At 43.2% G+C, this 17067-nt stretch overlaps 1 protein-coding gene across 5 annotated transcripts in view; it reads right to left on the bottom strand.

Annotated features, from left to right (window-relative positions):
* CCDC88C (coiled-coil domain containing 88C) overlaps nucleotides 1-4237 on the bottom strand; it is a 124535-nt gene extending 120298 nt beyond the window's left edge. For 4 of the 5 annotated variants that reach the window (XR_006604137.1, XM_045071213.1, XM_045071222.1 and 1 more), the window contains exons 1-2: nucleotides 3998-4237; nucleotides 3141-3241 (exon numbers count right to left, since the gene is read on the bottom strand). Coding sequence is in view for 4 of the 5 variants with exons in the window: in XM_045071213.1 (XP_044927148.1) it covers nucleotides 3141-3241; nucleotides 3998-4057 (161 nt within the window). In the remaining variant the exon portion in view is untranslated. The remainder of the gene's footprint in view (nucleotides 1-3140; nucleotides 3242-3997) is intronic. The other variant, XM_045071218.1, reaches the window with a different exon arrangement.
* Nucleotides 4238-17067: the final 12830 nt, after the last annotated feature.

The raw sequence follows: 17067 nt of genomic DNA, 5'->3' as shown, positions 1-17067 counted from the left end.
TGAACGTTTGTTGGGCATTTTCTAGATGCATAATCTTATTTAATCCTCCCAAGTGTATAAAATACAATCCCCTTATTACAGATCAGGAAGTTGAGGCTTACAAATTTTAAGTAATTTGCCCAAGGAAGCAGAAGAAGTGGTAGAGAGGGGAATGTAAAATTGTCCATCCCGTGCTTTCAGAGCCCAAGGGCTTAAATATCTTTCTACAAGACAGTGAGAAATGCGTCCAAAGTGAATGAACAATCTGGTTTTCCCTTGGGTACCAGCAGATTACCCCGAAAGACTGCATTGACAGAGGAACGATTCAGCACGTTCTCCCATGAATCGTGGTCCATGCCATTCAATGCCTTTCACTGGGAATTCTCCTCCACCTGGGCCTCCCCTGAAAGCTGAGCCCACAGGGCTTTCCTGCTTCCAGGCACTGATGTCACTGGGAGGCCAGGGCCAAGAGACTACGACCACAGCCTTCTTCAGTTGCCGGAGACAATGCTCAGGTGTAGCCACGTGACCCCCGCCGGCCTCCATATGGCTCTGAAGTGTTAGGTAACACGCCTCTTATCTGAGCTCCATACCCACTTAGCATACTGCTCTCTTAATCTTCTGGTCCTACCAACTTGGGGAGAATTTATCAAAATAGGCAAATAACACCCGTTGGAGCTACTAGCTGAGGAGATAAGGCAGAATATAGTCTTATCACTGACCTGCCCGTTAGCTTGACATTTCTGCATTTGGCAGAAGTGAACACAGAGGCTTTTGTACAGCATTACATGGAGGGCTTGGACGCCGGTCCAGGAGTCCAGTTTTGCTTTAGTTCTCCTTAAGAGAGGGCCCAGGCTAAGAATGATGCAGTAATCTAGGAGATTAAGAATGTGGGAGAAAGGAAGACTAGAAAAATTCTTAGAGGGCACCTTCAATCCTTTCTGGATTAAGATGGAGTATTTGTAATTGACACTAGTACCTATTAAGTGATAAGGACTGTGCTAATTGCTAACATGTCATCCCATTTAATCCTCACAACCTTCTCTTTAGTTCCCATTGTACAGATGAGGAAAACAAAATCCTCGAGTGGTATGCCGAGCATCACTTGTTCAGTAGGAGACAGACCTCGAGTTCCCTAAGCTGTCAACACCAGGTCTGAAATACACTTTTCTTTTGGCATACTTTTTAATTGAGATCATCTTTACATAGAGTGAAATATATAAATCTTAAGTTACAGCTTGATGAGTTCTGAAAAATAAGATGTACTCCCACGAACACACAGAACATTATCACCATTCCCACACCCCGCAGAAATTCACCTGTGTCTCCTTTACAGACAATCCCAACCACCCCCAGGAGCAACCAGTGTTCTGATTTCTATCCTATCATCTGGAACAGGTTTATTCTGATCATACAATCAGTAAACTGTGTGCTGCTGGTACCCCTCACTCCTTGATTTCCTCAGCTGGAATGCCACCCACACAGCTTCCCACTATCCCTTCCTCTGCTCCTGACCCTGGCCAGAAGGCACCAGAAGCCCAGCCTGAGGCTGTAAGAGCTGCGAACTTTCGTTCTGCTCCTAGAATGATTATCTCCGCATATCACAAAGGAGAGAACAGGTAAAAACTGCAAAGGGAAGTGGAGACACCGCCCTTAAACTGAATTTAGCCACGGGCCAAGGGTGAACCCGCACTTCTCAAAGGAATGGTCCAACAGGCTTTCCCGATTTACAAGCAAGCAGTAAACGCTTCAGGAATTCCAAAGGTCAGGGAAGAAAGAGAAACAGTCCCAGGGCTTTTGTTCTCCCCTCTGCCTGGGTGTAAAAACTGAATGAGAAGGCCGGGAATACTGCTGTTTTTAATTAAACAGTCTTGGGTTTGGGTAAGGACACAGTGGTCACTGCACCAATGGAATCCAGTCATTTTCGGGGTCCACCAAAATGGGAGCAGTTGCCAGAAATTAAACATGCCACTAGACAACCCCAGGAAAACTCCTTTTCATCAATGTTCTCAGACAAGTGCTGCCAAAGCTGGTAACACATATGTCATTTTAGGATCTAATCAAACACAAGATTAGTAAGATGAGTTGGGCCTTTAAAAAAAAAAAACCCAAAACTAAGGTGTCTCTCCCACAGCATGACACCAAGTGATTTATTAAAAGCAGTGTTCCCAGAAATTTTTCAAAGCAGACCTTATTTTAGGTAGATCTATTTAAACCACTTTCTGAATATGCCAAAGGTAATTGTTACCCCTCAGGGGCCACAAAGCTGATTCTCATTAGCTAATGGGTTCATGCTAGAGTAGGACAACTTGCTTAGCTGCAGGTGAGTAAGTGAGCCTAAGTGGCTGATCTGCAGAGAACATGAGGACGTTTTATTTTGCTTCCAGGGCCTCTGAATCATACCAACAGTCACTTCCAATATGTTCCCTGCACTTGGAGTTAAAAACAGAACACAGCCTCAGGAGCCAACACCTACTTGTGGCAGGCTGTCAATCAGACAGGCTCTGCAGAATTCAGCTGCAGGAAAGGATGTGGTCAAACACACAAGCTAGTAAGTTTAACTTCCATCAAGACCCTGTTTAAGCTCTAGGGCTTTAAGACAAACAGTACGCTAGCATTCAGACTCCCAGGACTCTCTTAACACAGTAACTTTAAATCCAAGTCGTGAGAAAGGCCTTAACCGATAGCACTTGCTAGGGGGCACCTGAAAAGGTACAATCACGTGAAGAGAGCTCAGAAACACAGGCATCCCACCCTACAGTGAAACGTTAGAGTCACACGGATGCTCAGGGTCCGCCCTAGACATTTCCTGTAACCAGACTCTGTTACAGTTCCTTGCCCCCCAAAAAGGGTGCTGGTTTTTTTTTTTTTAACGTCCTTGCTCAAACCACAGTCAACTAACTGAGTCTGAAGTCCGTTGTGCTATTTACACCACGTGGATGACAGTCATTCAATACCAAATTGCCTTTACCAAACAAGCTGCCAAACCGCCGACCCAGAATTCTTCATATCCACAGGAACGGAAAGAAGTCCCCTTAAAACCGAGACACACCAGGGGCCCCACGGAAAAAGAACCCTCCTGTTCAAACTCCATGCTCCGTTGCCACAACCTTAAACTTTCTGAAGCACCCTTCTTTCCTTCTTCCCTGGAGGCAACTTACATTTGCAACATGATTTGGTTCAAAAAGATGCCGTCGGCTAGATCCATGTACATGGTCAGGTTGTCCTGGTTGCCGCTTCCGAAGGAGCCAAAAGTTTTCACCTGCCGGGTAGGGGGCGCGGAGAGAAAGGCAGGAAAAGTCACCCCGGAGCGCCCTGTCCAAGCTCTCCAGGGCAAAGGCAGGCAGAGCCTCTGCGGGAAGAGTGGGTCACCCACGCCCGCCCACCCTTCCGCAGGCGAGAAGCCCACCCCTCTCCAGGCCCTCTACCCCCACCCCGCGCCAGGAAACAGACAAAACTTCCTCCCTGCTGTGCTCCGGTGTCCCAGGGCGAAAAACAACAACAAAAACAACAAAACCAAAAGGGACTTTTTAATAAATTTCTCACGTCTCAAACCTACTGGAAATGACTGCTCCGAACCCAGCCTGTACGCATTCTCACTGGGAGACCCAATCCCCGCCGCCACCCACCTGCTGGTCTCAGAGGTTCAGAAACTACACGAGGATATTTTCGGGGAATGGGTCCTTTTCTCGAGTGGTCAAGCCATGACGGGGCCCAGGTGACTCCTCGGATCCTGTCCGCTACGGGGACGTAGCCCAAGGCCCGGTCGGAAACAGGTGTACCAGCTCAACCCCTGGCCGGGCCGAGAGCGCCGCGAGGTCCCGCACCCGGTGCGCGGGCTCCCGAGTTGGAAATGCCTCCGGACCCCAGGGCTCAGACCACGACCTCCGCCGGGAGCACTTGCTGAGTCCCCCGCGTCCCGGAGGCTACCCGGGACCCCGGGAAGGGAGATTGACGGCAGGCAGCGGGGGAAGAAGCCGGTGCACCAACAATGGGGCAGGGAGCTGGGCGCACTCACCCAGGTCACCAGCGGGCTCTGCAAGAAGAGCTCCATGAGCTCCGAGACCGTCACGTCCATGCTGAGGCTGCGCCCGCCGGCTCCACGCCCGGGTCCCCCGCGCCGCGGTACAAAGCGGCTCTGGCAGCGAGCGGCGGGCGCGGGGCTGCGGCGGCTCGCACCCGGGAGACAAAGGCGGGGCGCGAGCCCACGTTCCGCGGCTTCGGCGGCCCCGCGCCCCGCCCGGGGCTGGGGGAAGGGGAGGGCCCGCCACTCGGGGAGGAACAATGCGGGCGGCAGCCCCGCCCCTCGGCGGCCCTAGGCAGCGGGTGCGCCGCCTCGCGGTGCCGGGGACTGGAGCCGGGACGCGGGCGCGGCTGCGCTGGGCGCGGGGAGGGGGCGCGGCCCGCACGTGTATGGGAGGGAGGGGTCTCCGTGCGGCGTCCCCGGCAACCTGCACGTGGGGCCGCAGCCACGCGCCCACGCTGAGCGAAGCCTCAGCGCTCTGGGCCCCAGCACGTGGCGCCTCGCGGCGCGCGCGCGCTTGCGGCGGGCCGGGACGCCAAGTGCGGGCGGGAGCCCGCGGGCGCTGGCGCCCCTCTGCCTCCCCGGGGGGCGCGCGGGAGGCTCGCGCACTGCCGCCAGCCGGAGTGGTCTCCGGCCCACCGCACGCTAGGACGCGGCAGAGCTCGATCCCGAGACTGCAGGCCCCGGGCAGGTGCAGCCCCTCGGCCGCGCGGAGCTCCAGCCCCCCAGGTGCCGCCAGAGGACCCTCCCCGGCCGGTGGCAGAAGAGCGGAGCCCGCGCTCTTCACGTGGAGGTGTCGTCCTCGCTGGCAGGTGGGACGCGAGCCCGGGGGTCAAAGGACGAAACATAGCGTTCAGTTTAGATCGTAAGAGCGCGTCCTCTTGCGTCCCACCGCGCCACCTGCCTTTTAGAAGTTCCTGCAGGAAGCCGGTGATGTGGCAGAACAGCCCTGGGGCCGGCCCACCTGTGACCCCGACCCCCCAAACTACCGTCACTTTGCAGTAGAGGAGCCAAATCCCGGATTCCAAGTTGGAGACGTAACAGCAGCTTAGTGGAGGGTGACAGAAGGACAGTGGAAGGAACTGGAAGGAAAGCAAGCCCTGTGCCCAGACCAACTTGCTGAGACAGCTGCGGTGGACCTAAGTTCCCGTCCGTCTCTGCCACCTCATCTCAGGCTGGTAATAATTTCACACTACAGTTCAGTTCATTGTTCAAAGCACTTCATGCGATTTAAGTAATCTAGACCTCATGAGTTGTCCAGATGAGCCAGCCGGTGCGGGGTTGACCGGCAGTGCCTAGTGTAATGCTCTTCAAGTATACAGTAGGCAAGGGGCCTGGGTGGCTCAGTCGGTTGGGCATCTGACTCTCGATCTCAGCTCAAGTCTTGATGTCAAGGTCATGAGTTCAAGCCACCCGTTGAAATCCACGCTAGGCGCGGAGGCTACTTTAAAAAAAAAAAAAGGCATACAGTAGGCACTAAATGGCTGCAGGTTGTATTGTTAGTAATTTGAAAGTTGGCTGTCAAGTGTTGAGGCTGCGGCATCTGCCGGTGAGGTGTGGTATTGCAGCCGAATTCCGTCGCTGGTCACCTGGTGAGGAAGTGACATTGTGGCCCTCCAGGAGCCAAGAGGGGAGATCAGGAGACCCTAAAGAGAAATGTGGAAGTCAAGGTTACTGGGGAAAGAAGGGGGACAGTGCGGAGGAACTAAAATTTCTACTATAGTGGTTTTCTTACACACCAGAAATGCAATAATTCGCTGATTGCCGTGATTGTAAAATCACTTGGAAAACAGGTGTAAGCGGTACCCACATCCATCTTTGCTTAGAAGGTCCTTGCCCTGTAAAGTAGGGAATGCCTGTGATACCAGAGTGTTTTTCACATTGACCCCAGCTCTTTTGGAGAGACTAAAGTTATTTGATAAGCATATTATTTCACACTGAGATGCGCTTTGGACCAATGAACGCTTTCTGATAGTTGGGTTGAGACATGGTGGTGAGAGAATGTGTCCCTGGGGATATTGGCCGTCCCTGGGCCACAGCCAGGTCAGGAATTTCTGATTTGGGGGTCACTTAGCTGCTGTGATGGTTCATGATCATTAATGTATCTGTCATTCTTTGATTCAGCCTTGCATCACCCAGAGAGAACTGGCTCAGCATCCTTGTTCTGTGGGAGGCAGGGGGTCAGGTAAACTAGAAGTTGCCCAGCTTACAGAGTTGAAGAGCTTTGAAGGGCTGGACCACCTAGACAAAGTACTTCCTAGAAGTCTCTCAATCCCTAAAATTGGAATGAGGCTATTTTCCCCTATATGACTTTATAATTTGGGGGAGTCAATGTGGTACATGTAAAACAATTTATAAATATATTAATGACTATCTCTCTGATATTTTGCTGGGTCCTATCACTATTTTAATAAGAATTGTTTTCCCTAAGCCACCTTTGGGTTGGGGGATGAGCTTCAGGGAACATACACACGAACCACCTGCTAACCACCAAGCAGAGTCCTTCCAACCGTGCCTGAATGCCCCGTGGCATTCACTCTGAGACCTCACCATTTAAAAATCTTTTTCTTGCTCATTTCCGCATAAAAGTAATATCTCCGCTTTATACATTGCTTCCTGTACAGAACTATTTTAATTATGTTCTTCATTCGGAAAAGGAATTTTCCTTCCCTTTCTGGAAAATGCTGGCTCAGCACTGTAAGCTAATGGTATGTCTAGGTTACCTGATAGGAACTGAAATTATTTGTACAACTTGGGGGCTAGGGGAGGAATAGCTATTTGTTAACGTGTCTCTGCATTTGATTTTTTATTATAACAAGTGTAAATTACTTTCATGATTTAAAAATATTTTTTATATTTTTGTCAAAATAGAACTAACCTAAAACCATCTTAACCATTGAATGTACAACTTTAGTAAAATTAAATACATTCGAATTGTTAGGCAGCCACCGCGGTTTACTGCCATCACTCTTCCTTTTGCACATCTGAAACTCTATACCTATTAAACCATCACTCAGTTCTTCCTCCCCACCCCCTCCCCCCAGCCCCTGGCAACCTTCATGCTACTTTCTGTCTTTAGGATTTGACTATTCAAAGTACCTCCTGCAATTGGAATCAGACACTATTTGTCTTTTTGCGACTGGCTTATTTCCCTGAACATAATGTCCACATTCATCCATGGTATGCCAATATATGCAGAATTTCCCTCCTTTTTAGAGTTGAATATTTTCCCATTGTATATGTCTATCACATTTTGTTTACCCGTTTACTGATCAATAAACACTTGTATTGCTTTTGTGCTTTAGCTATTATGAAGAATGCTGCTGTAAACACAAGTGTGCAACTACCTCTTTGAGACCTCGCTTTCAGTTCTTTGGAGTTTATACCCGGAAGTGGGATTGCTGGATCCTATGGTGATGCTATTTTTAGTTTCGGGGGAAACCTCCTTCCTATTTTCACAGTGGCAGTACCATCTGTTTCCCACCAGCAGAGCACAAGGGCTCTGATTTCTTCACACCCTCTGCAATATTAGTTTCCTGGTGTTTTGATAGTAACCATCCCAATGGGTGTGAATGGTATCTCAATGTAGTTTTGATTTGGACTTCCACGAAGATTCGTGACATTGATCATCTTTTCCTGTACTTACTGGCCATTTGTACGTATCTCCCGTTTGGAGAAAGGTCTGATTTTGAATGTCTTTGGTGGTGGTTACATTTGAGGTGTCCTCTATATATTCTGAACATGAATCCCTTATCAGATAAGTGATTTGCGGATATCTTCTATCGTTCCGTGGGATGCCTTTTTACTCTCTAGATAATGTCCCTTGACATACATATTTTTTAAAATTTTCACGAAGTTCATCTTGTCTGTTTTTTTCTTTCATTGCCTATGGCATCATATTCAAGAACTCATCACCAAATCCAAAATCATGAAGTTTTGTCTTACGTTTTCTTCTAAGTTTTATTGTTTTCGGTACTTAATTCATTTTGAATTAGTTTGTATGTGGCCTTAGTTAAGGGTTCAGTTTCACCTTTCTGCCTGTGTTTTCCCATGCAGTTTTCCCTGCATCATTTTTGGGGAAGACCGTCCTTTCCCCATGAATGGTCACGGCACCATTTTGTCATTATGTCAAAAATCATTTGACTTCTATGGAAAGGTTTATCTCTGGACTCTCCATTCCACTGGTCTAGATGAATGTCTTTATGCTAATACCGCAGTGTTTTGATTACCATCACTTTATAGTAGACTTTGAACATTTTTTTTTTTTTACAGTTTGAAGGAAAATTGAACTACAGCAATGTTAAAGGCTGCAATGATTTAACTTATATGCTGTGAAATAATTACCATAAGTAGTTAACACCTGTCATTTCATATACAGCATTAACTAGAATCACCATGTTGTACATTACATTACCTAGTACTTACTTATCTTATAACTGGAAGTTTGTACCTTTTGACCACCTCAACCAATCTCCCCTCCCCTGCAGCCCCTGCTTCGGGGGACCAAATTTCTAGAAGTTTGCGTGGAGTTTTTTTGTTTGTGTTTTGTTTTTGATTCCGTGTAAAAGTAAAATTACATGGTATTTGTCTTTCTCTGACTTAGTTCACTTAGCATGATCCCCTGAGGATCCATCCATGTTACTGCAAATGACGACATTTCAGTCTTTTTGGTGGGCAAACTGTGTTCCACTGTTATGTGTACCACAAATTATTTATCCATTCATCCATCACTGGAGGGACACATAGGTTGCTTCCATGGCTAGGCTATTGTAAGTTATGTTGCTATGAACATGGGCATGCAGGTATCTTTTTGAGTTCGTGTTTTTGGGTTTTTTGGATAAATACCCAGAAGTGGAGTTGCTGGTAGTTTCTATTTTATCTATCATACGGTAGTTCTATTTTTAATTTCTTGGGGAACCTCCATACTGTTTTCTGCTATGGCTGTATCAATTTACATTCCCACCAACAGTGCACACGCGTTCCCTTTTCTCCACACCCCGGCCAGCATTTGTCATCTCTTGTCTTTTTTGTCATTCCTGACAGGTTGTGAGGTAACTTGTCATTGCGGTTTTGATTTGCATTTCCCTAATGATTAGCAATATTGAGAAGCCATTCACATACCGATTGGCCATTCTTATGTCTTCTTTTTGTTTAAGATTTTATTTATTTATTGGAATAGAAAGAGGGCACGCAGGAGGTGGGGTGAGGGGTGGAGAAGGGAGGGGCAGAGGGAGAAGCAGACCCCTGCTGAGCAGGGATCCAGCCTCAGGGCTCGGATCCTATGATCCTGAGATCATGACCTGAGCCTAAGGCAGACTCTTAATGGACTGAGCCACCCAAGTGCCCCCATTCTTACATCTTCTTGGAAAAATGTCTATTCATGTCCTATGCCCATTTTTAATTAGATTTTTCTTTTGCTTTTGAGTTATATGGGTTCATTATTATATTTTGAGGGTGAATCCCTTGGCAGGTATATGGTTTGCAAATATATTTTCCCATTCTGTAGATTGTCTTTTCATTTTGTTGTTAATTTTTTTCACTGTGCAGAAACTTTAAGTTTGATGTAGTCCCTCTTGTTTATCTCTGATTTTGTCGCTTGTGTTTTAGGTGTCCTATCTAAAAAAATCATTGCCCAGACCTATGTCAAGGATCTTTTTTTCCTATATTTTCTTTTAGGATATTCATGGTTTCCAGTCTTATATTTAAGTTTATATCCATTTTCAGTTAATTTTTGTGAATAGTGTAAGATAGGGGTCTAGTTTCAATCTATTACCTACAAATACCCAATTTTCTTGGCACCATTTATTGAAGAGACTGTCTTTTCTCCGTTGAGTATTCTTGGCTCCCTTGTCAAATATTAGCTGATCATATATGCATGGGTTTATTTCTGGGGTCTCAGTTCTGTTCCTTTGGTCTATATGATGTTTTTTATGCCAATATAGTATTTTGATTACTATAGCTTTATAATACAGATTAAAGTCAGGAAGTGATTGTGATGCCTCCTGCTTTGTTCTTCTTTCTCATGATTGCTTTAGCTATTCAGGGTCTTTTGTGGTTCCATATAAATTCTATTTATTTAATTTTTTTACTTTTTAAAAAATGCTATTGGAACTTAATAGGGATTGCATTAAATCTATAGATGTCTTTGGGTACTAAGGACACTTTTAACAATATTAATTCTTCCAATCCATGAACACAGGATACCTTTACATTTATTTGTATCTTACTCTTTTTTCATCATGTTTACAGTTTTCGGTATACAGATGGTTCACCTTCTTGGCTAAATTGTTCCTGAATATTTTATTGTTTTTGATCCTACTATAAATGGATTTTTTTTCTTTTTCAAATAGTTCATTGTTCATGTATAGAAATGCTACAGATTTTTGTATGTTAATGTTGTATCCTGCAACTTGACTGAATTTGTTGATTAGATCTAAGTTCTTTGGTGGAGTCGTTAGGATTTTTCATATATAAAATCATGATGTCATCTGCAAATAGAGAAAATTTCACTTCTTTGCATTTCAGATCCCTTGTACTTATTTTTCTTGCCCAATTGCTCTGGCTAGGACTTCCAGTACTAGGTTGAAGAGTAGTGAGAGTGGGCATCCTTGTCTTTTTTTCTGATCTTAGAGCAAAGGCTTTCAGCCTTTCACCCTTGAGTATGCTGTTGGCTGTGGGCTTGTCATATGTAGCCTTCATTATGTTGAGATATGTTCCTCCTGTGCCTAATTTGTGAAGAGGTTTTATCATGAATGGATGCCAAATTTTGTCAAATGCTAAAGCTTTCTGTGTCTATTGAAATGATCATATGACTTTTTCCTTTTCATTCTATAAGGTACATCACATTGATTTGTGCATATTGAATCACCCTGGCATCCAAGGGATACATTCCATTTGATCATGGTGAATGACCTTTTTACTGTGCTGCTTAATTCAATTTGCTAGTATTTTACTAAGAATTTTTTGGCTTTGATATCAAGGTAATGTTGATCTCATAAAATGAGTTCAGGAATGTTTGCTCCTCTTCCATGTCTTTTATTTTGGGTCATTTTGGTGACATAATTAATAACATTATGTTAGTTTCAGGTATACATCATAATTATTATTTGTATGTGTAACAAAGTGATGACCACAATAATCCTAGTCAACATGTCACTGTACATGGTTATAAATTACTTTTCTTGTCATAAGAACTTTTAAGATTTACTCTGTTGGCAACTTCCAATAGACAATACAGTCTTATTATCTATAGTCACCAACCTGTACATTATATACCCTTGACTTATTTTACAACTGTGAGTCAACTTATTTTGACTCACCTATTTCTACTAGCCCCTCTCCCCTGCCCCCTCGCCACTGCCAACAACCAAACTGTTCTCTGTGGGTTTAAGATTCCACATACAAACTATATCAAAGGTATTTGTTTTTCTTTGACTTAACTTAGCACAATGTTCTCCAGGTCCATCTATGTCATTGCAAATTGCAACATTTCATTCTATTTTATGGCTAAATAATGCCATTGTATGTATGTACCACATTTTCTTTCTCCACTCATTGGTCAATGGACACTTAAGTTGTTTCCATATCTTAGCTCTTGCAAATAATGCCCTGAACATGGTATGGGAATGCATATATCTTTTTGAGTTAATGTTTTTATTTTCTTCAGATAAGTATCCAGAAGTGGAGTTGTTGGATTGTAATGTTAACTCTATTTTTTTTTTAAGATTTTTTATTTATTTGACAGAGAGAGATCACAAGTAGGCAGAGAGGCAGGCAGAGAGAGAGAGAGGAGGAAGCAGGCTCCCCGCCGAACAGAGAGCCCGATGCAGGCGGGACTCATCCCAGAACCCTGAGATCATGACCTGAGTGGGAGGCAGAGGCTTAACACACTGAGCCACCCAAGCACCCCCTATTTTTAATTTTTTGAGGAAGAGCCATACTGTTTTCTATAGGGGCTGCATTAATTTAGATTTCTATCAACAGTGCACAAAGATTCCCTTTTCTCCACATTCTCACCAACACTTATTACTTGTCTTTTTGATAATAACCATTCTAACATGTGTGAGATGATGTCTCATTGTGGTTTTATTTGCTTTTCCCTAGTGGTTTGACGGCACCTTTCATGTCTCAGCTTTATGTAGGTCTCTTCGGGAAAATGTCTTTTTTTTTTTTTTAAGATTTTATTTATTAGAGAGAGCACAAGCAGGGGGAGTAGCAGGGGAAGGGGGGAAAGCAGGCTCCTCACGGAGCAGGGAGCCTGATGAACAGAGTCACCAGGCACCCCTCTTTGGAAAAATGTCTATTCAGATATTCTTCCCATTTCTCTTTTCTTTTTTCCTTGTTTAGTATCATTATATGAGTTCCTTTTATGTTTGCGATATTAACCTTTTGTCAGATACATAATTTGCAAATATTTTTCTCCCATTTATTAGGTTGCCTTTTCCATGTTGTGGATTATTTCTTGTACTGTGCAGAAGCATTTCAGTTTGATGTAGTTCCATCAAATTTTTGCTTTTGTTGCCTTTGCTTTTGGTGTCAGATTTAAAAAGTAGCACCATGACCAATGTCATGTTACAGCCTGTGCTTTCTTTCAGGAGCTTTATGGTTTCAGATGTTATGTTCAAGTCTTTAATTCCTTTGGAGCTAATTTTTGTGTGTGGTGTACAATACTCATTAGTTTCATACTTTTACATGTGGCTGTTTTGTTTTCCCAGCACCACTTACTGAGAAGGCTATCCTTTCCCCATTGTGTATTACTGGCTCCTTGGTTGTGAATTAATTGACACTATATGTGTGGGTTTATTTTGGGGCTCTCTTTTCAATTCCTTCAGTCTATGTGTCTGTTTTTTCTGCTGCTACCATACTGTGTTGATTACTATGGCTTTGTCATGTAGTTTGAAATCCGAGCATGATGCTTCCCTCTCTGTTGTTGATTTTCAAGATTAGTTGGCTATTCCTGGTCCTTGGTGGTTCTATACAAATTTTAGGATTGTTCTTTTTTTTGTTTTGTTTTGTGTTGAAGATTTTATTTATTTGATGGAAAGAGAGAGAGAAAGACAGAGGGGGAGACAAAACACGAGCTGGGGGAGGGGCAGATGGAGAAGCGACTCCCCTGCTGAGCAGGGAGCACGGTGTGGGCCTCCATCCCAGGACTCCAAGATCATGACCTGAGCCAAGGGCAGACACTTAACTGACGGAGTCTCCCACACACCCCTAGATTTGATTTTTTTTTTTTTTTTTTGGCAAGTGTATTTCATGGGAGTTGGTCTGTACTTCTACCAGGAGGCACACAACATCTGTGATCTTTGCTTCATTTATTAGGAGTTGTCAATGATTTTTTAAAAGAATTTATTTATTTGAGAGGGTGCACTCACACACAAGTGAGGTGAGGGGAAGAGGGAGAAGCAGATTCCCCTCTGAGCAGGGAGCCTGATCCGAGACTTGATCCTGAGACTCCGGGATCATGCCCAAGCAGAAAGCAGGCACTTAATCAACTGAGCCACCCAGGGGCCCCTAGGATTAAAACGCTATTGGAATTGTAATAGGAATGGCATTGAATCTATAGTTTGTGGGGATCGTATGGGTATTTTAACAATATTCTCCCAATTCTATGCATGATTATCTTTCCATTTGTTTGTATTTTGTAGTTCATCTTTTACTTTCCTTTTCCCTTTCTCTCTGTTGTGGTTTCGAGGAACTTCTTCAGTGATGTGCTTAGATCCCTTTCCCGTTATCTTTTGTGTATCTGCTGTAGGTTTTTGCTTGTGGTTACCATAAGGATTACTTAAAACAGTTTATAACAGTTTAAGTTGATAACAACTTAAGTTTGAAGGCATTCTGAAGCTCTGAATTTCTGCCGCCCCCTCATGTTTCATATTTTTGATGTCCCATTTCACATCTTTTAAAGTCGTGTATCCTTTTACTAATTACCGTATAGTTATTTTTGCTACTTTTGTCTTTTAACCTTCACACTGGCTTTATGCGACTCCTCTACTGCCTTTACTGTGTATTTACCTCCGCAGTGAAGTTTCTTCTGTCAGGCGTTTTCTCGTTACCAGTCAGCCTGAGGAAGGCCCTTCAATGTGTCTTCTAGGCCTGGTGTAGCAGCGGTGAAATTCTGCATGTCTGGAAAACGCTCTCTCGTCCATTCTGAGTGATCATCTTTCCAAGCTGTGTGTTTTGGGTTTGTGACTTTTAGCACTTTTTAAAAACTTTTTAAAATTGTAATCCTGGATAGTTAATTAACATACAGTGTCCCATTAGTTTCGGGTGTACAACAGAGCGATTCAGCGATTTTTCCCATGACTTGGAGCCCATCACGGTGAGTGTTCTCACCCCCTTCACCCTTTTCTCCCATCCTCCCACCCAGCTCCCTGCTGCACACCACCAGTTCGTTCTCCTTAGGTAGGAGTCTGTTCTTTGGTTTGTCTTTTTTTTCCCCTTTTGTTCATTTGTTTCTTAAATTCCACGTATCAGTGAAATCATGCAGTTATTTGTCTTTGTTTTGCTTAACACTGCTTCGCCAGCATTGTTGCAAATGGCAAGACCGCCTTCCTTTTTTACGACTGAATAATATTCCGTCATACATATACATACCACATCTTCTTCCTCCATTCATCAGTTGATGAACACTTGACCTATTTCCATAATTTAGCTCTTGTAAATAATGCTGCGATAAACATAGGGGTGCGTACATCCCTTTGATTAAGTATTTTTGTACTTTTTAGGTAAATACCCAGTAGTGTAATTGCTGGATCTCCGGGCCATTTTATTTCTTTTTGAGGACCCTCCATACTGTCTTCCAGAGTGGCTGCCTCTGGTTACATTCCCACCCACGGTGCACCAGGGGTCCTTTCTCTCCATATCCGTGCCAGAACTTGTTTCTCCTTGTGGTTTTTATTTTAGCCATTCTCACAGCCTGAGGTGGTATCTCATTGCAGTTTAGAGTTGCCTTTCCCTGATGCTGAGTGATGGCAAGCACTTTTTTATGCGTCTCTTGACACATCTGTATGTCTTCTTTGGAGAAACGTCTGTTCATGTCTTCTGCCCATGTTTAAATTGGATTATTTTGTTTTGGGGGGGTGTTGAGTTGTATAAATTCTTTATTTGGATACTGGTCCTTAGTCAGATATGTCCTTTGCAAATCTCTTCTCCCATTCAGTGGGTTGCCTTTTAGTTTTCTTGTTTCCTTCACTTTGTGGAAGCTTTTTATTTAGATGTAGTCCTAATAGTTTATTTTTGTTTTCACTTCCCTTGCCTCTGGAGACATATCTAGGAAAATGTTGTTATGGTCTATGTCAGAGAGGTTGCTGCCTTTGCTGTCTTCTAGGATTTTTATGGTTTAAGGTCTCATATTTATTTATTTATTTATTTATTTATTTATTTATTTTATTTTTTTAAAGATTTTATTTATTTATTTGACAGAGAGAAATCACAAGTAGATGGAGAGGCAGGCAGAGAGAGAGACAGGGAAGCAGGCTCCCTGCTGAGCAGAGAGCCCGATGCGGGACTCGATCCCAGGACCTTGAGATCATGACCTGAGCCGAAGGCAGCGGCTTAACCCACTGAGCCACCCAGGCGCCCCTAAGGTCTCATATTTAGATCTTAAATTCACTTTGAGTTTATTTTTACATATGATGTAAGAGAGTGGTCCAGTTTCATTATTTTGCATGTAGCTGTCCAGGTTTCCCAACATCATTTTTTAAAGAGACTGTCTTTTTCTCATTCTGTGTTCCTTCTTCCTTTGTTAGAGATTAATTGACCGTATAATTATGGGTTTATTTCTGGATTTTCTATTCTGTTGCATTGATCTATGTGTCTGTTTCTATGCCAGTTCACAGTATTTTGATTACCCAGGCTTTATAAGATAACTTGAAGTCTGGAATTGTAATACCTCCAGTTTGTTTGTTTGTTGTTCAAGATTGCTTTGGCTATTTGGGGTGTTGTGTGGTTCCATACAAATTTTAGGATTGTTTGTTCTCCTTCTGCAAAAAAAAAAAAAAAAAAAAAAAATGCTGTTTGTACTTTGATAAGGATTGCATTAAATCTGCAGGTTTCTTTGAGTGGTATAGACATTTCAACAATATTTGCTTTTACCAATCTGTGAGCATGAAATGTCTTTATTTTGTGTTGTCTTTAATTTCTTTCATTAGTGTTTTATAGTTTTTAGAGTACAGGTCTTTCATCTCTTTGGTTAAGTTGTTTCTTAGATGTTTTATTGTTTTTGCTGCAGTTGTAAATGGGATTGTTTTCTTAGTTTCACTTTCTGCTGCTTCATTATTAGTGTACAGGAGTGCAACAGATTTCTGTATGTTAATTTTGTATCCTGCAACTGTACTAAATTCATTGATCAGTTCTACTAGGTTTTTGGTGGAGTCTTTAGGGTTTTTGATATGTAATAGCATGTCATCTGCAAGTAGTGAAAGTTTTACTTTTTCCTTACCAATTTGGATGCCTTTTATCTCTTTTTCTTATTCCAATACTGTGTTGAATAAAGGTAGTGAGAATAGACACCCTTTTCTTATTCCTGTTCTTAGGGGAAAAGCTTAGTTTTTTTCCCATTGAGTATGATATACACTGTGAGTTTTTCATATAAGGCCTTTATTCTGTTGAGGTATGTTCCCTCTAGACTTCCTTTATTGAGAATTTTTATCACAAATAGATGTTGTACTTTGTCAAATGCTTTTTCTACATCTTTGAAATGCTCATAGGGTTTTTATCTTACTGATATAATGTATCCTGCTGATTGACTTGCAAAAATTGGACCACCCTTACATCCTGGATAAAACCCAAATGATCATGGTGAATGATTTTTTTAAATGTATTGTTGGATTTGGTTTGTTAGTATTTCATTGAGGATTTTTGCTGTATGTTCATCAGAGATAATGGCCTGTAGTTCTTTTTTCTTGTGATACATTTATCTGGTTTTGGTAATAGGGAGTTACTGGCCCCAGAATGACTATGGAAGTTTTCCTTTCCCTTCTATTTTTTGGGATAGTTTGAGAGGAATAGATATTAACTCTTCTTTAAATGTTTGGTAGCATTCACCAAACTGTCTGGTCCTG

Source organism: Mustela putorius, unplaced genomic scaffold (assembly GCF_011764305.1).
Source record: "Mustela putorius furo isolate JIRA1106 unplaced genomic scaffold, ASM1176430v1.1 tig00000129_pilon_pilon_pilon, whole genome shotgun sequence".
Lineage (NCBI taxonomy): Eukaryota > Metazoa > Chordata > Mammalia > Carnivora > Mustelidae > Mustela > Mustela putorius.
Note: the sequence above shows the minus strand (reverse complement) of the source record. Positions and strands in the feature narration are given on the sequence as shown.